At 40.2% G+C, this 26,397-nt stretch overlaps 1 protein-coding gene across 2 annotated transcripts in view; it reads right to left on the minus strand.

The window, feature by feature from the left end:
* The window catches only part of LTK (leukocyte receptor tyrosine kinase), a 96,107-nt gene extending 70,807 nt beyond the window's left edge, over positions 1-25,300 (minus strand). Inside the window, exon 1 of one of the 2 annotated variants that reach the window (XM_042038210.1) lies at positions 24,827-25,300. In XM_042038210.1, coding sequence (XP_041894144.1) covers positions 24,827-24,869 — 43 coding nt within the window. In that variant the 5' untranslated portion in view covers positions 24,870-25,300. The remainder of the gene's footprint in view (positions 1-24,826) is intronic. The other variant, XM_042038209.1, reaches the window with a different exon arrangement.
* Positions 25,301-26,397: the final 1,097 nt, after the last annotated feature.

Consider the following 26,397-nt stretch of genomic DNA (forward strand, 5'->3'; position numbering starts at 1 on the left):
TTACATTTTTTCCCTGAAGGCTTCTGGGTTTTAAAGAACAAATAATACACAAAACATAGAACTATGTACTCTGAAGAGACTTTCTCTCTAAAAATTAGTAAGAAAATATTAAGAACAAACTAAGATATCACTAGGCCAAAACTAGTTTTAATTCTCTAAATTAAAATCTAACTATAGCCAGGTCTAGGTCACAATGAATTTGGATCAATAAATCAAATAGGTTAATGGCAGTGTCTTAAATAATCAAATTCTGAAATCACCAAATAAATGCATCAGCTAATCAAATCAAATCACAAAGTTAACACACACTGAAGTGTTTTTCATCAATCCTCTACCAGGAGATTGAAAGTGATGGCTGTTTTCCTTTGATCAGAAGCTGCATCTTGGTTCTGATCTAGCACAGTGGTCATGGTGCAGCTGCTGTGGAACACAACATTCCAGGATGAATTTAAACTCTTAAAGGAGTTTTAAGAGAGAGCAGCAAGCTTCTTTCTTGTATCACATTGTTGTTACACAAACTCTTACTCTGCTACTCTTACTTCTGATGTGGTATAAAAAACCCTGAATGTTTAATGAAAGTCACTATTGAAACAGGCCGTTAGCTCACAGTACTAGCTCTGAATAACAATTCTTCATCTCCTTACTGGCTTGTCCCACCCAGTTCTCATTTACATGCAAGGAACTATTAACAGCATTGTTTCCCACCACTTCAACCATGCTCACCCTCTGCAATGAACAAGGAAGTTTCTATCCTTCAAGGTTAAGAAAGAGAGAATGAGACTTAAGTTTGGAGGGGTTTTCTTTGCTATCTTGAAAGCTCAATGCAGATGACTGCAGTTACTGGTACTAAACAGTGCAGTAGCTTGTGATGAAAACAAAAACTCGAAGTAAAATGAGATTACCCTTCTCTTAATGGAGAAGTTTCCAAATGACATGGTCCATCTAGATGCTCCCTGTATACTCACTGGGCAGAGAACCTCTAAAAAGCAGTTCATTGTGTGTCTGCCAGCTGTGGGTTAGTGACAGAACTGAATCCTCTCTGGACAGGCTAGGTGGGATGAATATCAGTGTTGCAGGACTGAACTGTTACACTGATACAGCCAAAGACAAGTGTCTCAACTTCTCAGCCATCAAAAGTGAGCTGGAGATATTTTTCTGTTGATATAAGTGGTGAATCACGAGAAAGAGTCCCTTTCTCTAATAAGCATACTTTTTCTTTGAAGAATAAAAATAAATAAAAGTTATCAGGGCTGGGATGAACTTCCACTTGCTCAGGGGTTCAGGAACCTTGTTATATCGAATCCAGGGACAGCTAAGTGACTTCTGCATCCTAGAAATAGCTGGTATGATCTAATTCTCTTTTAAGGTGCTTGCTTTTGGCTACCTTAGCCAGAGCTTTAAAACACTTCTAAAACAAAAAAAACCACAGTACTTTGGCACTTGCCTGTCAAAGCTTGGCCTGTCTTTCCACAGAGAACCCCAATGGCACTGTCAAAAGAGCCCACAGTGCCATGAATGTGACAAAGCATTATTCAGCTGGGGTGAACAGACAACAATGTTGAGGATGCTCCTTTTTTTCTTTCTTTGGAGTAGCAGTTGGAGAGTACAGACAGTATGAACTCGATTTAAAAGGATCCAAGAATGTTCATGGCTGTAACTCACAGCTGAACCACTGATTGCCATTCCTCACCCAAATTCATACAGCCTACTAGCAGCTCTGAAAAGAAATAAAACAACCTTCCCAAAACCTCATATGCATGTTCACACACCTCTTAACCACCATCCTATCACTGCACCTGAGAAAATGAGGGAGGTAGAGAAAACCTTATCTGCATTAAGAGAAAATAAATTTTGCTCTCAAGTTTTTCAGCGTGTCATTTAATTTATGTAAATTAAAGTTCACCCACATGCATTTGGATAGGAATTATTCCAACTCAGTTGCAAATAAACTGGAATAACAGCTAATAAAAGGAAATCTTTCCGGTTTATTCCAAGAATATTAACACCCACAATGGGCTAACACTGCTAGGAATTTAATGTAGCTTCCTGAATTGGCTACATATTTCTTAACCTTGATACTACTTGTAACATCAACAGAACTGACACTAACAAAATTTAGAAGTTTGTGTCTTTTTCTCAGTAATAATTTGTGTGCTGAAGGTAAGATATGAGTTTTCTGATTGTGTGCTATATTATGTTTTCACATAATCATTTGTATACTCTCATTAAATATTCAGCAACTTTATCCTGTTATGCACAGTGCATTTTTATGCTTGGAAGTACAGCCAGTTGCATAAAATACTCTTTTAAATGCCTATATTCGATCATTTTATGTTTCTTATACTGCCATTTTCTCCAGAAACGGGTACTGCTGGAAATAGCCTTCTTTCCAAGTCTTCTATTTAAACTTGTTCCCATCATTCAGACACAAATTTATTTTGGGAGGGAGAGGCAGGCCTAAGGGTTGGGAAAGACAGGATGGGGCACTCCTCATTACATGATGCTCCTGGAGCTAAGCATCAGCCTAATCAAACCCAAACTTCAAATTCATGTTAATCCTTCCATTATGTAATAGCTTGTCTGTTTTCAAGCATGCTTCTAAGACAACCTATGATCTCTATTCTCAGCAAGTACTTTTGCAACATTATGTTTGTTTTCTGAGATGTAGATGCTGTTACAGTATCTATAACACAGGTTTTGAGTGTTTAGTGATTTCTACCCATAAACAAACACATATCACTTAGTCTCTAGAGTTTTCTTTCCTCAGTCTGGTCACCATGCTATTTTGTTGTTGTCAATGTTTAAAGAATCTATCCTCATGAAGAAGCCAGCAGTTAATACTCTATGTTCCATTCAATGTTTTCCATTAATTTCAAAATTACCCCAATTCCACATGTTTCGTGAAAGATAATTAAAAACCTTGCTTAATTTATTCTTTCAACAGGCACATCAAAGCCCTGTTGTACTAACAGAACTTCTTTTAATACCATTTTGATTATGGTAACCTAAAAACGAACATGCTTAGATGTTAACGTGCCCTGTACTGTTGTCTTCTCCATTTGAGGTCTTACTGCTAATTCACCTGCTTCTACGTAAACTGTGTATTTTGGCAATATTTCTGTCACAAAGTATAGCAGATGCTGTCTCACCATTCCTGGTCACTTTTAAGCTTTTTTGGTGGCATGTTGCAGCACAGAATTCAACATCCATCCTCTTCCCATCAGTTAAGAATTAACATTCATTTCTGTGTTGCACAGCTTGTAGTGATCAAACACCTGGTGTTTTGATGCACCTTAGTGACTGACACAATTCCAATATCTATGTGATACACAACAGCAGTAAGTACTATCTGACAAATCTACTACATTTTTTCTTAACCTCTCACCCTTTTCTTTGCTGATGTATGCACAAAACTTCCTTGACTGATTTTAAAAAGTCATGGTTGATGCTTTTTTTCTCATATGACAGTGATATATATCAGATAACCACAAGGATATAGATGAGCAATAAAATAACCACTGTACAGAAATAAAAGAAGTGAATACATGCTCTCTAATACAGAGGAGAAAGAGAATCTGAGGTCATCAACAAGGTTAGAAGTATCAAATTATTAACAGATATCCAGTGATCCAGCAACTGGTGTATCTGTCTCTGTAATTAGCTCCTGGATACACACCTTTCCAGAACCCTTGAGATATTAGGGAAGCTGCTGTGAGATTATAAACCTGCATAGGAAGGAAAGGCTCTGTTAGAAAAAGAGGAGATGAATCAGTGACACGCTATATAACATCACTGGTGCCTCAGATCTGGGAGATTTGAATGCACTCAGCTTAGTATTAGGTAGCACAGAGCACAAGAGGAGGTAAAGACTAAATTATACTAAATATTTACTAAATAGAAGTCATAAAATTCTCAGTAATTCTGAGTAATTCTCAATAATTATGCTGAAAAGGCAAATTGTTCCATTAACAGAAGATTCGGTATCAACGAGGGGAAAAAGCCCACAGCACATAAATGCCACGTAAGAATGTAAGAGCACTACCTCCTCAGGCATAAACAGTTTAAAGATCCAGAGCTGGAACTCAAAAGCTCTTAACAAAGTGGCTGGTGGTGCCTTAGCCATAACACTCATTTTAGAAAGTCTCAAAATGTTTAAAGGATCTCAGTATGCAAAGAACAGGAGCATTTGCTTGACATTTAAGAAACAGTAAAAGGAGAGGCAAATGATATGCTGGATCCTGATCACAATCTTGAAGAAAATAATGGAAATATTGTTTTATGTTTAACTAATTAACAATAGAAATATAGATAAAAACACACTGTTTCATAGAATAAAACGTGGTTTAAACCCACCCTAATCTTTGGAGACTCTAATGGCATTGCCCACATGAACATTTCCTACAGATCCTAAACACTTTGCAGTCTTCCTATACCCTAAAGTTGCAACAAACCCACCAATTTAAAATCACACCTGCAGCTGGTGATTTTCTAATGACAGGGACATACTCCACCAGCTTTCCAAAACATGGCAAAAAATTTACTTCTGAGATGTTTTGGGCTAAATCTGTATGAAAACACATTCTTGCTTACTCGTAATTTTCCTTTCTAAAGGCATTTAGCAGTTCACTTGTTGGTATTGCATTCTTTATGATCCGCTCTCTGGTACAGATATTAAAGAACATGCTAGATCTCCAGGGAATAGACCAGGAAGTGTTAAGGCAACAAGATCCTGCCTTCCACAGTGATGTTCAGAGGCTTTTCATGTAACAGAAATGAATAATAAACTGATGTCCTTTGACAAGGACCTTCCAGCTCTGTTCATGGACACCGGGTTCCAGAAGCATACAAACTTTGTGTTTTCTGTTTCCTATTTTTTAAGAGAATTCTTTGTCATCATGTTTGAAACAATTAGATCTGATCGCTGATATTTATGTACTCTTGTTTACACTCTGCCAGACACAGGTTACTAATAGGTGTGCAATTGATTTTAATACCAGGGAAATGCAGCTCATATAACCTTACAAACAACTAATCTCTTTCTAGTGCCTAATATATTGTTCCCAGTAACTTGCTTCATCCTACTTTTTCCTTACAACACAAGTATTTCAACTTTTAGCTTAACTTTCCAGTTAACATATCAGATTTATGCAACTGTACAAGAGCTTGTAGTCTTGTGGTTTTCCTTCGTCAGAAAGCACCATATTTCTCAAATTATATTTTTACATGAGACCATGAATACAGGATTTTTTTGCTAAACTTCATCTAGCAGTATGCTTACCACCAGTACCCTGGCAGCAGCTGTATGGAGCAGCACGAAGATTCCATCCTCTATAATTTCTCTGCAATACTGCCAGGAAAATATGGAAGCAGTGCCACAAACCTCCTCTCACTATTTGCCAAATTCCTTTCCAGGAGGAGAGATTCCAATTGCTCCATGCCAAAATTTAGTTTTCTTAGGCATAAGTTGTTAAAAGGTAGGGTGCACAAGAATACTGGTAAGAAATTAAACTATGTCTTACCATAAATTGTCCAGCAAGTATATAAGAGTGGGATTTATGACTTCCAGCACCTAGTACTTGGGTGTAAACTCTAACCTAGTTAACAGAGAAGACTAGCTGAAACTACTCACTTCTGAATGGCTCAAGCTGACCCAAAGGAACTCTATTGTCAGTGCCATGCAATGAATCGATTTGTCACGCGTTCACTGCGTGCCTCTTAACATGTGTTAAGAACCTCTGACATGACAGTAAAAGATTGATGTTTGAAACAGCCCTTCAGCAGCTAAACTAGGTTGCAGGAAAGTAGAAGACTGAGAACTGAATCTTCTGTCAATACCCCTTGCATTCTTCACGCTCAAGACCTCAGATTAAATTCCCCAGCACATTACCAACACTCTCTGTTACCTGGGGCTCCTTCTGTTACTGCCCAGACTACCATCTGTAAGAAGAGGGCAGAGGAATTTTTAATCCTGCTCGTCCTTTGATGTCTCCTGTAAGTTCTTCAGGGTCACATCCTATTCTTTCACTCCTTGTATTCTCCTCCTCCACAAAAAAGTCAGGACATTGAAAAGGGAGAGGATGTTTATATTACACTGTGAAGAACTTTGGCATCAACTAGTAACTTTGAAGAATAATCCTGAAGATAAAAGATACAGATGAAGGACCAGACCCTGTCCAGCAGTCACATGGCATAAAAAGAATGGTTTACAAGGAAATGGATCTCTAGGGAGTAATTTGAAGTTAAAAAAAGATTTCTACATGCAGCCCAGGGAAATGCAGAGTTTTATCAGTATTGGCACAGTCCCCAGCAAAGGAATTAGCAAATGTGGAAGAAAAAGAGCTCACACAATTTCCACTCAATTGTGACTAGGCTAACTGCAGTGAAAAGTGTTTCCACTTAATCTGCACTGACCCCTAACCACCTAATGCCTAGGACATTCCTGTTTATTGAATGGAGATAAGTGGGCAGAAATCATGTCAAGGAGGAGACAAACCAATATCATGAAACCCAGTCATGACAATTAACAAAGAGACATAAAGAAGCAAATGTTAAGCATGTGCGCATAAATTGAAAATCAGAACAGAGTCAGAATAGAGACTCCGTACATCAGACATCTATTGATTTCTGAAGGAACACTGCAAGGTAGGTGATGACTAAACCAAAATATGTGAATTGAGAAGAGGGATGTAAAGATATGATGAAAGAGGAGAGAGAGGATCTGTTTGAAGCTTAGTAAGAATTCCTAATTTTCCAATTTTATTTGTACATAAAAGCATGTATTTAATTAGAGATGCAAATGAAACAATGTAAGACATGCAAATAATATACCTGTCAAACAAGATGACAGTTCACAATTTTTTAAATCCCAACCCAACACTTGGCAAAGTAAGAATGGATATTTTTTACTTTTAATGACAGAAATTATCTTGGCACCATGGCCTGCTACTTCAGCCACTCTCCAGAAGTGGACATGTTTACATGAATTATAGTTAAGAATCTGGAGGAATATTTTGCACAGTCCAGCACAACTGACAAAAAAAGCACCATAGTTAAATTACAGACCATGTCACATTAGTCTTAAGTGCCACAGATTTAACTGCAAAGGAGAAATAGAAAAAATACTTGAAAGGCAACAAATAACTAAAAACACCAGAAAGTAATGACTATAAGGCAAAACCAGATATGAGGATGAACTATTAATTGGTAGTTTTGTGTCATCACAATACACGCTTTCAGAAGTAGAGAGCAGAAATCAGTGCACCCAAAGTGTTTAGACAGCTCCACACGATCATGGAGTGCTACAGCCCAGAGGGAAAAAAGATGAGCCGAGCAGAGTGTAAAAAAGGGAGGTGCCAGGGTACACAAGCTGCCCAAGGCCACGCTGCCATGGCCTTGGACACAAGTGCACTGAATGCAGAGGAGCAGATCTGTGCACAGCTACCGAAGGCAGTGGCAAGAGCAGCAACTACAAGAGCACCAACTTACAAGGCAACCTCGGACTCAGCAGTGCAGGCAAAGCTGAAGACAATGACAGTGCTGGGGCAGGCGGGCAGGCATCAACTCCAGTCTAAGGAGGTCAAAAATTAAGAAGGTAAAGGAAAGGCCTCAGACAGAGGGAAGACTATGTCAAAGAAGTACATCAGAGACCAAGAAGGCCCTCCTCAACAGCAACTTCACACAAGAAGTATGAAAATGGTTTGGATGTTCTTCGTCAATGAGAGGCCTGACAGGCCACAGTGGCATGGCTAGAAAGCCACTTTCTAGGGTATAGTATAGATGAGGTTAGTGAAACCTCTCTTGGAAAGAAAAAATGTGAACTAGCAGGGACCTTGAGAAAAAAAAAGATAAGAATTGGAGTAATCATCAGGAAATCAAACTGTGCAGACAGGGCTGGGATGCTAACTTGAGTCTCAGCACAAATACAAACAGTCTTCCTAATAGTGAGATACTTCAATAAGCATGGAGTCTGATGGTATGCTGAACGGTAAAAACAGTGATGGTTTCACTGTCCCCTGCTTCAGAGTAGCATGAGAGCCAAGCCTTCTGAGGCAGGTGAGTCTGGGCAGTCTCCTACGATCTGTACAGTTCTCTTATGGAAAGGATTAGGACTCAGCTCATTCACACTGTTCAAAGCATTTACCATCTGAAAGATGACTCCCCAGTATGAATACCTTCACTCACAGCCAGTACAATGAAAGAGGTGCAGAGTCTTTTCTCAAACTGCAATTGGAATTACTGTTGGGAGCAGTGAACTTTGTGTAACAGAATTCAAGTGGGTGGGACAGCCCTGGAATTCAGAACTTCCTGGAAGGACTAAAAGTCAAGCATGACTTAGACTACCTTATGGCTTTTTGGCAAACTGTTTCTTTATTTTCAAAGACACTTCTGTCATTTGTGCCAAGACCTGAACTTTATTTTTTGGTCCAAAAAAATCACCCTTGTGTTGAAAAAATATGACACAGTTTTTGCTCATGGCCTAAAACAACATAACCAAGAGGCATGAATTGTACTACTCTGTTTGTGGTGGGAAACTAACTTTGCAAACGGAAGAGCAATCACCTGCATCTCAGTTTTATCATTTGTTTTCCCCACTAGTAAAGAAATGTAGAAGGCAGTGGGGATGATAAGTCAGATGCTCCCACTGCTCTCAGAACACAAAAAACAGAAGACAGACAGTTGTGCTGTAAAGAATGAGTAGAACCTTGCTTATCTTTACATTTCATCTTATTTTATCTTTGGCTTCCAAGAGAATAAAGTGTGGTTTAGAGGTGAGATCTTTGGGCTACAATACTACGTTTCACAACTGGAAAGCAGCTAAGTGGGAATATTTCCTGTAAAGCCTTTTATTTTACTTCTGACATGAAGTCCTTAAATATTATGAACTCTTCCTTTCCTTTAAAGGACCCCTTCAGAATCAGTGCCAAGATAGAAATGATGAAGTTGGGAATGTCTATCCTGCCAAGGAAGAGGGCCTCAGATTACTGTCTCTCATTATTGCAAGGGTGAGCTTGAGGTTTGACCACTTCATGAATCACTCAATAGGCTGGCACAGCCAACACTATTGTGGCTATTCTGACACTTTTATCACCCATTAACTGCTTTGAAAATATCCTCCAGTTCTTACATTCAGGTGGTTTCATGGAAAGGAATGAGTAGCAGAAAATCCAAAAGACTGATAGCTTATAGACCACACCAGCGCTGATTTGATCCGTTTTAAGACAAGGGGGCCACTCTTATTCATCAAAGATGTTTCAGTCTATCTTAAGATTCATGATGGAGATGAGAATGTTACAAAAAAACACCAGCCTGGTGAGAAATCAGTGCAAGAATATCAAAACAAGAGAAACCAGAACGGGTGTCTGCAAAGCAACAAAGATTCTTGGAAAAATTTCTGACTTCCTTTCAGACCATGGGTAATTTGATTAAACACTAATAAAAAAAGTAGTGCCTGAAAGATAATGGGGACAATCCTGAGCTATTTCATTTACAGGCAGTAAGGAAACATAATTGGATGCATTTCTGGATATTTAAGATGATGCCATGATGATTTTTTTGCCTTTTCTTTATACCCCTGTTAGACCTTTTTTACAACTTCTGTATTCTTAGTGCTTTTTTGCCTACATTCTTGGATTTGTTTGTCAAGCTGAGAGACTAAACATTTTAGAAGCTTCATAGCTAGGGATCAGTGTGCCCCAGACCCCAAGGTCCTCTCCAGAACACATTCTGTAAACCAAAATAGAACCATCCAGGAGAGGGTTCCTTGGGGAGGGGGGCTCATTCAAGCCTCTCACTGGGGAATTTTTGATAGATATGCTAATTAGTAAGACCTATAATGTTATACCAGATCTTTTGGGGGTGCATTTTCCAGTGTGCATTTTGGTGCATTTGACCTGGACGTGGTAGACCTAAGGATCCTTAAAATAAATACCAAGGTAAAATCCCTTTTTCCCTTCTAACTGTGTTTAACTCCTGATTTTAAGACCAGGAAAAGGTATCACTGAAAAGTGCTTATTGCATGAGAAACAAGCACATAAAAACTACTGTATATAAACAGAAGACATGAGTACTGAATTTTCTGGATGCCTCATATCAGGCTCTTATGTTTGTGCAAGAGAAAAGAAAACCATCTTTTATTAGAGTGAATTCATGAAACACTGTGGGTGCTGTAGGCCAGACCTGTTTCACTACTACTTATCTTCTGATTCACTAAGTTATTTTGAAATCCCAAGAAGAGCACTCAGTCTCTGGAGGTGATAGGAGGGGAATTGGCAGGAGAACATCTGCTCCCTTCAGCTTTAACCAGGCCTTTATCAGAGAGTTATGAATGATACTACATACTCCAGTAGAGTGTCCCTAGAGAACCCTAAAGTGTCTGACTACTGCTGGCCTGGGGCTACAGTTTCTTCACTGGCAAAGGGTCAGTCCAGACCTGTCCATACAAGGGAGAAAAATGAGATTTCTATTCTTCAGTCCCCAAATGAGCAACCTAAGAACAGCAGACAGCCGTAGCTCTTTGCTCCCAGGACACCAGCCAGCACAATGAGGAAAACAAACAAAATGAGGTCAAAAGTCTGCACCGTTTTCTTTCTGTTCATCCTCATTAAAAGCCTGAATCACAGGTCCCTAAAGGAATGGTGCCCCCAGTGCAGTATATCAACATGGAGTCCTTTATAAAAGACTTAAGTCCTTTACTCACAGTGACATGTAGTTTATAACAGTTAACACAGACATTGCCTGAAAGGCTCTTTAATTCCACACAATTCCTACGATTCCAGTGCACACTCTCCTGATATCCAGAAAGGCACTATCAGACCAAGGATGGGTTTCTTGACTTGTCATGCCCACCAAATACAGCACACCTGTCAGTTTCTGTACCTTTAGACCATGCATGGACTACCCATCCAGCTTATCATTTTACCTTTTCCGTTCTAAACAGCCTGAAATTGTAGCTGTAATTAGCAGATTTTCATCCACAGGAAAAGATCAAATACATATTTGAGTAGTACTGTTTTTTTCTGTATATGATTGTCAAGAGTTCTCATTGCCCACTTGGTACTACACTAGATATCATCCCAATGGAGGAGAGAGTGTTCAACAGAAGTCATTCCAGAGCTCTCACAGAATCACACATCTCAAAACAGCCTTTCTGTACTAGCTCCCCCTGAAAAAGCCTCAACATGTCTGCATCAGGAAGTTGCAAATGACCTGTAAATACCAGAAGCGTCCCAAGAACTTCCAAAAATCCCTATCACCACAAAAGTCAGCTACATGGTCAACAAAAACTACTGCTTCTTTGCAAGAAGAGTATGAACGTCTCTTTATTTACAGTAATGAGAAGGTATGACCAAGCACAACATATGCACTCTGAGGGAACTGCACAGTCAATAGTAGACAGTATATCCTTTTGGAAGCACATTTTGAAGCATCTCACTACAAGAAAGACGTTGAGGTGCTGGAGCATGTCCAGAGAAGGACAGTGGCATTGGTGGTGAAGGGTCTGGAGTACAAGTCTTACAAGGAGGGGCTGAAGGAGCTGGGGTTTTAGCCTGGAGGAGGCTGAGGGGAGACCTTATCTCTGTCAACAACTACCTGAAAGGAGATTCTAGTCAGGTGAGGTTTGGCCTCTTCTGCCGGATAACAAGTGACAGGACAAGAAAAAATGTCCTCAAGTTGTGCCAGGGGAAGTTTAGACTGGACATTAGGAAAAGTTTATTCACTGAAAGGATGTTCAGGTACTGGAACAGGCTGCCCAGGAAAGTGGTGGAATCACCATCCCTGAAAGTGTTCAAAAGATGTGTAGATGTGGCACTTGGGGACGTGGTTTAGTGGTGGACTGAGCAGTGCGGGATTAACAGCTGGACTCAATCTTAAAGGACTTTTCCAACCTAAATAACTATATGATTTTATTTGCATTGCCCTGTGTTGCAAATGAATGGTTTGTGCTGTTTAAAGAATCAGAGGTAAATGTTTTGGCAAAAAGCAGATTTTCATATGAATTTGTAACTTTAACAGAGTTCAGGGGCAAGTTTCACTCTATTACTTACCAAATGAATGAAACATAAAAAGGAAAATCAAATCAGAATCAAAGGACATAAGCACAAAAGATAAGGATGCAGAAGGGTTTAGCAGCACTTAATAATTAACTGATTTAACAATTATAAAGCAATCCATCCAATAGGATTTACTATAATTATAACAGTGACTTAATGATAGATTTACATTAACAACATTCGTACGTAATCAAGTCACACACATGCACAGAGGCGAAGAAATATATACATCTATATCTTTGTGTGTTCCTCCACACAGGAAGTAATTCCATCTTGTGTTAAAAAAACCAGTGCCATGTACCCTGCCATAGTGTCATAACCATATCTGAAGTAGCCAAGCTAGAATCTCTTACTATATCCTCTTATATCTCAGTATTTTTGGACGGCTGTGTAGAAGCAGTTGTTGTTGGGACACTGAATATCTGTTTCACTGTCTTCTATGCTCAGAGCCTCCTCAGAGAAGACTAGGTTTTGAAGTTACTCTCAGGGATGAATGATGAGAAGCCAGCTCCATTCCCAGAACATTACTAAGGCAAGCTTCATTGATACAACCTTGTGAAGGAGCAGGCTGCAGCATGCAGGGCGCAGGGAGGCCTGTGCTTGGCTTTGCAGGCAGTCACGGACGCTGCTGTATCTGCACATGTTGAGGGCACGCAGAGCAGTGCCCAGACTTGTGTGTCTGAAGAAGGTGTGGTTACTGTGACAGTGAAGGTGGACAAACACCATCCCCTCCTATTATCTCCCCAGCACAACCTTGCAGCTCTAGAGTCAAACACCTTTCAGACATCTTCCTCACAGCCTCAGCTAGAAATTGTTGCCAGCTTCCAAGGTAGGGACCACAGCTTTGCCAACAAGTACTCCAGTAGCGTGTGGAGTCTGCCAGTGCCAGCTGAGACTCCCAAATGTGCTTCCTAACAGCTGAGTCTCTCAATGCCAGCTGGACTCCAGAAGAGGAAAGCAGTCAAACAAACACTTGGAGGAGGCTAAGAAGGTGGAATGTTAAAGTGAGCACAAGTTTAAGCAGTGTATTAAACAGTTTGTCAGCCAAGATTTCAAATGTCTTCCTTGCATCACGGCTAGAATCTTCTGCTCCTGTAAGTAATACCTGCCTCCAAAGCACACACAGCCAGAGTAGTGTGTGCTTTATTCTTCGCATACACTTATTCCTTCCTCTTTATGCATTTGGGAATCTGGGCTTTGAAAGTAAAGGCATAGAGGCATGAGGTGATTGTTCTGCATTCTTTTAAAGCTCATGCCAGGTGCAAGTAAGAAAAGCAGAGAAATAAGCTGTGTATTTCTTACAAGATGTAAAGACGCCAGTGCAGCTTTCCCTGAGCTCCCCATGCCAGGTACTCCTATCCACTGTGTGTAAGAGTTACCAAGCCACATGCAGAAGAGCAAGGCAGGCAGCAGGGCTGCAGAGAATTGGGAATAGCTTTGCACAGCACACAAAACAGCCAGAAAGGTTCTAAAACCCATAAAACTGAATTTGACTTCGGAAATAACATTCAGAACACTGCTCTGTCAAAATAAGGCAGAGTGAGAAAGAGAAGCTGATTAGTGTATTTTAGTAGCATTCACAAAATGCATTTCCTTCAAATAGCACAAGCATTTGGTTGCACCTAGAAAACAAACACCAGCAATTACAGCCATCTTCTCTCCTCTCTTTCTTCCTAAGATGAAACCATACTCTGAAAATTGACTCAGTGTCACAAAGGACCAAGCTGGCAGGAAGAATATCAATCAGGTCACCAGACAAAAAAGAGGGAATTTTACATCTATTCATCAGTGTTGTGCCTTCTCAGCAGCAAATGAGGATACTTTATGGAAAAGTAATACATGTATACACCTTTATGGAAAACACTATTTTGCCCTTTACCAATGGAAAAGCCAATGCTGGTAGAAAACTCAATTGGTAACCCAACATTCAATGTGAAAGAATAAATTTTTCTTCAAAGCAGTGAAATGGAGTTATAGATTCTCCTTAATTATATTTTATTTTAAAAAGGAAAGGAAAAAATTCTGTAATTCTGTGCACTAGATCTATTTGAAGGAACTAGAACATTTACTGTTTTGTATCTCACCACATCTGAATAAGGGAGATAAAATAGGTAAAATAGGACAAGAATTAAGGCACCAAGGCTAAGGAGTCTTCCCCAAGTCATAGAGAAAACTTGTGGCTGAAAACCAGCCCTAGGAAATCTGACTCCCCTTGCCACATTATAAGAAAGGTAGGCAAAGAGAGCTGGAAGGTTGCATTACCTAACTTAAATACATGGTAAAAGAAAAAAATTATTTATTTTATACATTTACTTTTAGTAGTATGTTAGGTTGATTGAAAGAATGACAAATGTCTCCAGTGCTGCCAGTGCTTATAATTCTACTCTGAATTCAGTTCTCTACAGTGTTTTTCTTAAACATGCAGTTTCTGGAGCCATGTAATGACATGAAAATTACAGCAACAAAAATGACTTAATAGTTACCCAGGATAGCAAACACAAACTGGAAAGACTCAGAAACCAGATGGCTCATAAATATGTTTAATTTGATGATTTTTAACCCTATCTGTGAAACCTGAGCTTAGAGAATACAAAAAACAGAAGAACAGTGCTTGCTATACTTTTTCCCTTTGCCATTCTCAGGAAGATTACACAAAGATACTTTGACCAGCTTTATTTCTTGCCCCTTTGTGTATTTGTGTCACAAAGGATGAAAGGACATGCTGAAGAATATTCCTGTATGTAGCTGACGTTTCTTTAAAAGCTCATGGGAGCACTTCTGTGTATGCTAGAGAGTATGAAACATTTTGTGCATAAAATTTAAGCCTGCGCTCAGAACTTTTTTACTGTCTTCCTTTAAGATGATAAATGCAAACCCTCACTCTCCACCTTCAGAACAGTTTCAGTCCTATCCATAAATGTTTAAGAGTACTACCTCCTCTTAACAACACTCTGTACATGGTGTGGATCAAAGTTGAAAACAGACTATTTTGTCTGAAGGGCTAGGGGGAGACTTGAACAGCACACAACATCATGATGTATATCTTATTCCTCAGTGCCATAGCATCGATGGTAGGATTCAGACTGTCAGCCCAAATTTGTCCCCTAAAACTGTTACAAGTTTTGTTAGCTGAATGCAAAAAACCTAACATGTTCCAAAAATAAGAAACTGTCAAAACCAGAGCTAAATGATAGCTAAACCAAATATTTTTCTGGTTAGTAAAACAGGACTGTAGGTGTTTTCACTGTGGTACAAATTCATAAGGTAGTTGCCAGCTCACTGACACCAAGCTGACAAGGCTGGCATTGAGCACTTGCTCCCTTGGAGAGATTGAAAAGCAGCCATCCCTGAGTTAGATCAGGTTGTATTCACATAGTCTGAATTCAGATGTCTAATCCTACAGGCTGGTTTCACAAGATACTTATTTCCAAGACTGTTGGGAGAGATTCAGAAAACAAACCCCAGCAGACTAAGAGTTTCCCAGAACAATTTCTTCTGCCCCAGCACGCCTTGCTTTTAGCCCCACAGTGAGACTGATCCCCTTCTTGTCCTTGTGCAGCAATCACCATACCCTCAGTTGTACCTAACACAAGCTGTAAAAGGTCACATCGTAACTGAAACATTAAAATTACGTACAAAGCAAGAAAGCTTTTAACCTAGATCATTTCAAAGCATCCCTGCAGTACAACTGACAAAGCTGAGATGAGACCCTGCAACCAGTTGGGGGTTGCCTAGAGAGTTTGAGACAAGCATGCAAGCTGGAGAGACCAGATCACCCGGATGCTGACCTCCATGTTCACTCAGTCTCAAGAGCCCAAAGAAACCAGTAGAAGAATCAGCACTTCTATTTCTGAAATTCTGCATTTACTTGTGTGCTGCTTTTGGCTGGGGCAGAGTTAATTTTCTTCACAGCAGCTGGTATGGGGCTATGTTTTGGATTGGTGCTGAACATAGTGATGACAATATAGTGATGTTTTTATTATTGCTGAGCTTACACAGAGCTGAGGCCTCTTCTGCTTTCCATGCTGCCACAGCAGTGAGGGGACTGGAGGTGCACGGGAGACTGGGAAGAGACACAGCCAGGACAGGTGATGCCAACTGACCAAAGGGATATTCCAGACCGTGTGGCTTCATGATCAGCATAAAAAATGTGGGGAAGAAAAAGGAAGAGGGGGATGTTCAGAGTGATGGTGTTTGTCTTCCCAAGTCACCATTACATGTGATAAGGCCCCCTCTCCTGGAGATGGGTGAGCACCTCTTTGCCTATGGGAAGCAGTGCATGAATTCCTTGTTTTGTTTTGCTTGTGTGCACGGCTTTTGTTTTCTGTATCAAACTGTCTTTACCCCAACCCCTGAGTTTTCTGACTTTTGCCCTCCTGATTGTCCCCCCACTCCGACTGGTGGGGGAGTGAGTGAATGGCTGCATAGGGCTTCATTGCTGGCTGGGATTAAACCACAACAACTTGATATAAGTTACGCCTCACCTTTCTCAGTGGAAGAATATCAATAACAGTATTAATTGGGCTGTTGCTTCTCATCAATCCTTCTTATTGCAGCCACAAAGCAATTCCTACCAGTAATGAAATAACTTCTCCATCTTACCCTACGTATACCTTAGTACAAAAGTGATTGTAATTTCTTCTGAAACTCAATTGAAAACAACTACTGGCTAGATTTACCAAAGCTGATAACCTGTACACTCACATGCTGCACAGATCCCTGAAAAACTGTAATCACTATATAAAATAAACAATTAATGTACTATCACACAAAATCAAAAGCAGCCCCTGAGTAGTGTACAGTTTTGGATAACTGCATCCACTGCGGGAAGACAACATGTTTAGAGCAAAGGGGTTTTCCACATATTTTCAGGTTCTAAAATAAGTTCCAAATAATCTGCAAAAAAACCCCACCCACCATATTTTTCCTTTCATTAATTTTCACACACACACATATATATACAGGAAGGCATACAAGAGGGAAAAAAATTGTGTGGGAATCAAAATATGAAGGTAAGAAATAAAAATCTTATGCCCTGTCCAAAATTCAGCAAATAAAAAATGAAAACAGCTTTTGGAAGGTAGGCTAAATGCTTGTGTCTCATCAGACCAATCTAGTACAGCCCTAGATGAGGTGAAAAGAGCTAGATCTGCATACATCTCCCAGTTTTCTATCCATCTGAACGGCTAGAACACAAGCCCTTTTAACACAGCTAAATAAAATCCAGCTTGGTTTACTCCCGTTGTTTTGCTTATAATTAATTCACAAGTTCATTTTTTGCAAATTTTACTGACTTTTGTCTGTAGGACTGCAACAGACTGACGAACACAATGTCAAACTCTGGGAAAGTTTAGATTCTTCTAAGAATCTGATAGATCTTGAAGGGCCAGGAGGCATGTGGGACTTCAGGAAAGTTGAAAAAAATTAGTAATAGCAATGATTATGCTATCAGGGCTTATAGGATTCATAAAGTCCAGTTTCTCACTAAACTCTAGTCTGAACTGTTTGCCTGCATGGGGTTAAAGAAAGCTTCCTTCCGAGGTTTTAAATACTATTTGGGTTCCTGCAGTGACTATAAACACAGAAAATGCTCCTGTTGTGAACTACATACTTTAAAAGTGTTACTCATGTAAAGAGATTTGAATTCCAGCACAGTACACATCAAAATACCACAGAGAAAACTCTAAAAACATGTTAGAGACCATGGAAATTTTAAGCAGTCATGCTTTTATGTGATTCTATTTGCTGAAGCCTAAGTAATAAATAGGTCTTTAATCACTCAGAGCTCAGTAGGAAAAAAAAAATATAAAGAGCAAATATTTGGAAAATTTAAACTGCAGTTAAATATAACAACAAACCCAGAAAATTTTTAAAAATCAAGACATCTGAGTTATTAGAAGTGTGTAAGCATAATCATCCATGATCCTGCATTGTCTAAAATATTAGTCAAGGCACATGGGTCTGCAAAACCACCAAATTAATTATCCAGTGAAGCAAAGCCATTGTTCAGTTCTGTTCCAGAGTGAATTCAGCTTTGCCGGAGGTTGCTTGAGTTCAGGCTGACAGCTGCTAACCCCTCTTTTGGTAATCCAAAACCACACTGGCTGGGCTCCTCATCTCCACTGGAAAAGAATTCCTTCATCCTGCTCTGCCGCCCAGCCTTGGCCACCTCCTCTCCTCTGTGTGTGTCCCCAGTTTCCTCCTGCCTCCCTAAGGCCAGGAAAGCAGAGCAGATATTGTAAGGCAGAGCTACAAGGGAAAGTGCACAAGCAGAGTTCACCCTCAGCATATAGAAAAAGGTCTTGGTCACAACCACAGAGCCACTCAAACCAGCCCTGCATGACTGCATGGAAGCAGGCACTTCCAACAGCACCTCTGATGTGGGAATTGTGATTCCAGCCGACTGTGACTCTGAACCAGTAACCTGTCTGGTTCAGCTCTCATTGAATTTCCAGCATGACCCTCAGTTCTGCTTCAAGGCAGGAGAAAAACATCCAGTTTGGGTTTCTACTGGCTTCTGAATAGCACAAAACTCTTCACCAGAACAAGGTAGGAATAGATACTTATCACCTCCTGTACTTAATTCTGTGCAACAGAACACCATCACATCCTTTCATGTCACTTACTACTGTCACTCTCAGTTACTTCATCACTCCTGTATTTTTAATATGTAAATATGTATCACCATAAACATAGACACAGAGGAGAGGTGTGGATGCTCTAACTCCAGAAAGTTCGGCTGTTTATGCCCTCAAACACATGCTGTGCTACAAACTGGGAAAAAAAAAACCTAACTGAGCAACTGAAATACATGAATAAATGCATCATTCTTGGCTGATAAGCCAAAGCTTATGGGATTTCAGATACCAATTAGCTGAAAATCTGTGATGCCTTATTAAAAGACATGGTTCTCCCATTAGACAGGGCAAAAGTTCATCTGAGTTGCAAGGATAAATCTGTGCTTTTTGAAAAGACTTCAGCTTTTAATTTTATATTATAATTCTATATTTCACTCTTATTCTTGACTAACTCCGATGAGGTTGTTGTACAATAGGTTTTTAAACTCAATCAGTGCTAATGTCAGGGAGGTTTATACCTTCACAGGGAATAGAATAGTTCAGTTGGAAGGGACCTACAACAATCACATAGTCCAAATGCCTAAAATAAATATAAAGCCAGCTGGAAATCTTAAGTTTTTCACCAACAAGCGGAAAATTGTGTCAAGTTTCATGGTTTTACAGCCAGCTTTTTCTTAGGGAGCACATATAGAAAATCAACCTGAAATTCTCCTAAAAAGATAGCATTTGGCCTGTGGGTGAATATCTCACTGAAATTCTGAGCTCTTTATTTACTCAGTACACATGGCAGAGTTGCTTTTTCTAGGTGAGGAAGACTGGAATGTCACCTTTGTTTCCTTTTATGTCATTTCTCTCTGTTTCCATTTCTGCTCACGGATCCAGTTGTGCTGGTAGGGTACAACTGGGAGAAGCCACAACATGGAGATACACCACCTTGAGGAAAGCAAAATGTTTCAGTGACACCCTGCTGCTTGCCTGGAAGCTGTAATCCTTTAAGCACTGCAGAGGCCCAGAGAGGTCCTGACACCACATTTGCTTAATTGTAATGGTTCTACACCTTGACTTCCCTCCTGTGCTTCCAGCACAAAAAGGCGGGAAGCTGACCTTCCCCAGGCACAGACCCTCTGTAACCTAGTGGTGCTGAACAAGTCACAATCTGAAACAAAGGCTCTCTGTGTTCCTCCTGCAACACACAACACACCACTGTGGTCTGTTAGCACTCTCATAAGGGAGCTGCTCTCCCTACGCACTCAGAGGACATCTGTCAGCTACAAGTCACCTCTCATCAAACACTACAATTCACTCCTTTTCCAAGCCAGCCTGCTCTCCTACCTGCCATGGGTTTCATCTTTGGACATGCCGTTAGCGGGCCACATGAAAGCACTGGGTTTGTTACATGCCAGTAGACGAGAGAAGCAGAGGAGCAATTATAATGGAATGGGAGGAAGAGGAATTGTAAGAGGAAGGACTGATGCTGAGAGGCAGGAAAAGACTATAAGCCTGATCCAATTAATTAACATAATTAATGTCATTATTTTCCTCCTCTGATTTAAGGATTCAATACAGGAATCATGCTTACTCGTAAGAGTCTCAGATAAAAGTCTCCAGATACAGAAGGCAAGATGTTGCATGGCTGTAACTGTATTCCCGTAGACATCCATCAATTTAAGTTAACTATGAACCCTGTGGGCTCCTTCCTCTCCATATATTTCTGGAAAGAGCTCGCCTGCCTCTCCTTTCAGCAGCCACTTTGTGCTTCTGCTTTTACTAAAGGTTTGCAAAAACTTACTTTTGTTTCTTTTATTTCTGAGAAACTTGACCCAATACCAAGCTACAAACAGTACAGTCACTGTCTGCATGTAGAGTAATGAGCATCAGCCTAAGAACAATCACCTGCATGCACAAGTCCATGTACAGATTGGAATGTGATATTATAAAATAACTGGACAGTTTTAATTCAGGATTTTCCAAATTACTGGCAAGCCCAAAGAGATTTTAAAAAAGCAAACCAAACAAAAACCTGTCACAGGTCAACCTAAAAATCTTCCAGAGCAGAAGTTTTATAAAATTGCACAGACCAACACACTTCAGGGAGTGCTGGACTAGAAGAGCTCATGTCAAAACGAAACATTTAATAACTAATCATGTTTTATGCTTTTGAAATAAATATTTCAGATTTCTGAATGCAAGGCTTTTCTGTGCAAAAGTGTGAAATAAAAAAAAAATAATTAAAACATGTAGATATATTTGAATGTCTCAGTACGAACTACCTGGTGCACACACAAAACAAATGACCAAATGTAGCAGCTCAAAACCTAGACCACTTTATGAAGCATTTCACTTTATTGTCACACATCAGCAGTTTTCACTCAAATTAATTCAAGATGAAAATTTCTCTCCACTCTTGTCACAGATATCACAGATGCACTTCCACACACCAGCACAGCCAGCATACACTGCTTCACATATACAAGCAGGCTGAAGACAGGAACCCTCCTATCCTGTGTATCTGTTTAGTACTCCAGGGAGTGGGAGAGGAATGCTTTTGAAACTTCACTGGAGTGAGGCATCCTTTTCTCCAACTTTGATCTTATGGATTAATTAGAAAATGTGCAGCTATGTGACATGGACAGAAAGATGGATTTCTTCTATGGCTGCTCATAAGACATTGACTTCAGCTCTAAAGTAAAAGTACAGGTGGCTCACTACCTGATTTCTGCCTCCTGCAACTTAGTCCTCCCTCCTGATGCAGTTTAGAAATCCCTGTGTTTGCCTGCATGTGCTCCCTTACTGTGGGATTCCCATAGATTTATCATATCCTTTTCCACTGTATTTCAAAGACTCCTCAACTTGGTAATGTCCATGACTTAAAAAGAACTGTCTTGTTTTCATTTCAAGGCATCCACCCAATATTTGACTTTCAGTGACAGCCACAGCGCCTTGAATTGGATATTCGGACTGGGCACAGTGTATGGAGACATGCTGTCATTTGCACAGTAAAGCACTGTGGATACAACTCCTAAGACAAATTTCAAGGATCATTCGATGCTGTTCTGGTTGGAACCATTTAAGTGAAACCACTACTGCTCCTGTGTGCTACTTTAACTGAGCAGAGATAGGCACAAGAAGAAGAAAATAAGAGAGAAGTTCTTCGATGAAGAGACAAAAGAGAAGACAGGGTCCCATCCCTTTCATGCTTGACATGCTCTCCTCCAACAAAGGGATTCACAAAGCACTAAATGTTTGTCTAAGTGAAATAGAGGCACTGGTTTATTTTAAGTTGGCTTACAACAAAATAAGGTACTTCCATATCTTCATGCTCATGTGGACTGACTAAACTTAAGCCAGTTAATACTCCTTCTACAAAACAGGTCAGCTCAGTTCTGAGAGGCAGATAAACCCAGGGTGAGACACAAAAAGTTTAGGGCTTCTGAAAACTGTTTGTTAGACAGATGCAAGCGTCCAGGAATGGGGGGTTCTTCATTGCCACACTGATACACCATTCCCCAAACAAAAAGCTGGCTGTCTTACTCCTAAACCCACCATCAAGCTTCCTATGCTTCTCTGCCTTAGAAAGGATTCAACAAAACCCAAAACCATAACTATTCACCAGGCTGAAATTTAACGTAAGTTACCCTATTCTGTGACATCTGCACTACAAGTGCTGGAAGGGACTGTAAAGAAATCCTGACAAAATGCCTCTGCTAATATTATCTCATGGACTGTGGTTATACTCAATAGCTAAACTCTGAGCAATGACATAAACCTGACCACACATTCAGAAGGATGGTTGAGGTTTGCTCAGTATGTATGTTCTGCTGTAATTTTGCAGATAGCTGGCTCTACACAATCAAAGGCAAGAGTATGACATGTGGCCAAGCACAGCCTGGTTTCTCACAGAAGAAGAAAGGACGGACCTACCCAGCCCTCACCAAGCTCAAGTAATCAAAAGAAAAGAATCCAATATGAAGGCTCAAAGTAACACTTGTGCTTAAAATAAAGGAAATTCTCCCAGACATTCATTTGGCAGCTTTTTTCACCTTATTCCTAACCACCTCCTGAGACCTGAGGTTAGTGTGCAACCTGAGCCTCCAAATGACTGTGAAGTGGCTTTCACACTGAACAATGCAATGCATACCTGTGCCCTGAGTCCTTTCCTGGTTTTGTTACCTTTGGTTTGGTGGTTCTTTTTCTGAGGGTTTTTTCCTACTGTTGTTCTCTACAACTTCCTGAATTTTCTCATAGTGTCTTAATTTTTGCACCAAGAGGAGTTACAACATCCCCCAGTGTTTCGATGTGCCAAAAATTGTCAGTGGATGGGAACTCTGAAATCATCCTTTTATGACAGAGCTCATTAGAAATTCATATGCCAGCCAGGAAAATAAAAGAGAGAAAATAGGACCTGCAAATCCCTCATCACTTGGACCTTGGGCTTTCCAAATAAAGAGGGAAATGTAAAGCCACTCCAATAATATGCTGCAGTAAAAATTCTGCAGTGGAAATACAAGTGGTTTTTAAATTAATTGACTGTAGAGTCTGAGAGCTGACCATAATAGCCCTCATAGTGAGGCAAGGAACCCCCATGTGAAGATTATGACAGCAGCTACACAGTTAAATGCTCATGCATTGAAGTCTCACCCTGGGTGATTGAGATTATTTTTGGCAGAAGATTGGAGAGAGATTGTAAAATGTACGCTTATTTTCATTTAGCTCTTTACTTACTCTTTCTGTAACACACCCTTTTTTAAATCTCTTTCCTAATACAGACATGCTTCATATCATAGACTTGGATATACAGCAAATATAATTATTGTTCCTTACATTAATCTTACTTGCATGTTGAAAGCCACTCCACCAAAAACACTGGAAAGATACTTAGCAGTTCTTGATGAGACCACATGCCATAAAAGTTGAGGCTTTAGGGACATACAGCTCTGCTAGCATGAGGCACATTTGTCCTGGGACCCTTTGAAAGTAAAACAACCTCCTTCCTCCCAATAGAAATAAAAGGCCAGAAATAGCCTGAAATCAAAAACTCTGTGCTATGCCTTAACATACAATTGTAAATAGAACTAAATCATGAAACCTGCTTAGAAACTAATGTCCCAGTGTGTCTTCATATAAAAGTAAATATATGCAAGTTCATCATTTAGTCAGAGAGAGAAATGCACTGCGCTAGCAAGAGCTAGCTGTAGCGGCCAACAACCTGTTTGCCTTTCCTCCTTTCCTGCGTGGAAGTTACATGATCTGTTACACTGAGAAATACAAAGTGTCTCCTGATCCTTGTCTAAGGGTCAAGTTGTAGTCACTGTATCTACACTGGTGGTACTATTGTAACTGCAGATCTCTGAGAAGTTCAGCATGTCCTGATTGAGGCTTTTCTTTCCTAATTTGCTTGGCACTGTGCACATATAGTAAATGTGTCCCACTCCTACTTTATTCTCCCATCTTTGGTTGCATGCATGCTTCCACCTCCCAACTTCTCTCCTATTCCTGCAGCTTCCCTCCTAACATCTCTCTTCTCTCCTACTGTCACTTCATTTCTTTTGCTGTACTTCAGAACCAAAGCTGACAGTGACAAACAGCAGCACAAAGATTCCTTTCAAAACTTAGCCTGAGAACCACTTTCCAGGTGGGAGCTCCTAAGTCCACCTTTTATAGTCCAAATATTTTCTTCTCTCTTTATCTCTGTCCCTCATCTCCCTGCTTAAACAAAGCATCCTCTCCAAACGACACCCTTTCCTGTAAGCAACCTTCTCTACTCCTGGAGCATTACTTTCACCCACCTCTCTAAAACAGCCCCAAAGAAAACAATCCAATAGCCAGAGAAACAAAATGGTCCTAGGGTAAAGCTGTTAGTTTCATGCTGAACCCTTGTACAACTACTGCCTGCATCCAGCCTCAGAGCCTCGACAGCAGCAGCTTTTCTAAAACTACGGATCACCTATTCATTTCAGTGAACAAAATTTACTTACAATCAATAACCATCAAGATTCATCTTCCCTCATGTCACGCACTTTATATATGTTTCATGCATGTACTTTCACTCCCCATCTCCCCTTTTCCCCCTACTGTTCTGAAAAGAACATTTTTCTGGTTTTAAAGGTAAAAGGGAAGGGGCAATAAGTCTGAGTCTCTGGGCAGAAGAGGGACTTTGCAAAATAAGGAGATAAGGGGGAAGAAAAATAAGTTCCTTACCCACTGCGGTGACCCACAGCACCAGCTGTGGTAGCCGGTTCATGGCTCTGCGGGGTGCGGGCTGGTCCCACCCGGGTGCGTGGCTATGGAGGGGATGTGCCAGGCTCTTCCTGCGGGCTCCGCTGGAGCTCTGAGACCGGGCTTGGGCTCCTGCTGCCTTGGAGGAAAATTCCCACCTCCTGCTCGGGAAGGCTCGTATGGGTCCTAGAGCCACCCTCTCTTCCTTGCCTCCTCCTCCTCCCGTTTTGCATACCGCTTCTGCACGATCAGCAAATCCAAAAGGCAGTTGCTTCAGACATGAACATATCCATCTATAAATTTGCAGGCATTAGTACTCACGAGGACAAGATGAATTCCTAATCTTACTGGGTTGTTCCCCGCTCTCAGTCTTCTCTTGCAGCTGGCTCAATAACACACACGAGATTCATGCTGGACTAAACTCAGCTTGTATTTAAGATGATCCCCGTGGCCTGGAAGTGTGTTCACTGACTGCCCTGAAAGAGAAATTGAACCTATTCACACAACCTAGATACCTTTCTTCCCTTAACTTCACTTATAACCGCTTAAATCCAGAGCAGGACAGCCTCTGTTGGAAACACACAGTGAGGACCCGTAGCGCAGCAAAGTGTAGGTATTCCACCTGCGAGCTTAGGCATTCGCTCTTTAAACACTTTAATTAAAACTCCTTTTTCTTCTGGACCATCAGCATTTCAATTACACTAGTTCACTCTGCCTTCAATTGCTTTGCAGGTGTGTCTTTCCTTCATGGGGAGTTTATTCTAAAATTGATATTATTTTTATAATCAGAATGCATTCTTTATGTCTAATTCTCCATGTAGATACTCTTACCCTGAATTAGGGGTGATTTAGTCCAAATTAGCATAATTTATTGTGGATGTTGTGAATTTATCAGGTATTATCTGAGTCTTGAGTACAATACCATTCAATATGTAGGAGCTGGAGAGATTTGGAGCTGACATGAACTAAAGCCCTTATAGGTCTGGTGGGCCTGGCACTTTCAAAGCAGAAGCCTGCATTCCATATTTAATTGTGGTTCACAGATTAGACAAAAAATTTAATTAATTTACTTAACCTTCTCTGAGTCTTCCACCAATATCTATGCAGCTCTCAAGGGTAGACTTTATTTTTGTATCTTAATCGTGTATTTGGATCTACAAACTTGCTTTTTGTTCAGCAACACATTGCTACTTTCAGCAGATTTACAGAGGCTTATTTTTGAACACAACCTGGATGATTTGGAAGTAAACATCATTCTGAGGCTTTCCTCTATGGCCACATCAATTACAAAATTATGGTAGCAATAAAGACAGATATTATTTGTTGCTTACTAGTTGAATTATATTAACTGTCTCCCAAGCAAAGTAATAGACCAAGACCAGATATAAAAAAAAGAAAAAAGCTGCCAGCTTTCCATCTCTTCATAAATAAATTTCTTGGCTGAGGCTCTAGGGTTGCAAAGCAGGTAATTTTTTACTCCCAATAGGTAAAAAGTACAGGCACCTCAGGAAATTTCCATACTTATCTAAACCCTCCCATGAAGAGAAATGTAA

The sequence above is a fragment of the Corvus kubaryi genome, unplaced genomic scaffold (genome assembly GCF_017639235.1).
Source record: "Corvus kubaryi isolate FWS band 111438036 unplaced genomic scaffold, C.kubaryi_AGA036_p1.0 37392, whole genome shotgun sequence".
Lineage (NCBI taxonomy): Eukaryota > Metazoa > Chordata > Aves > Passeriformes > Corvidae > Corvus > Corvus kubaryi.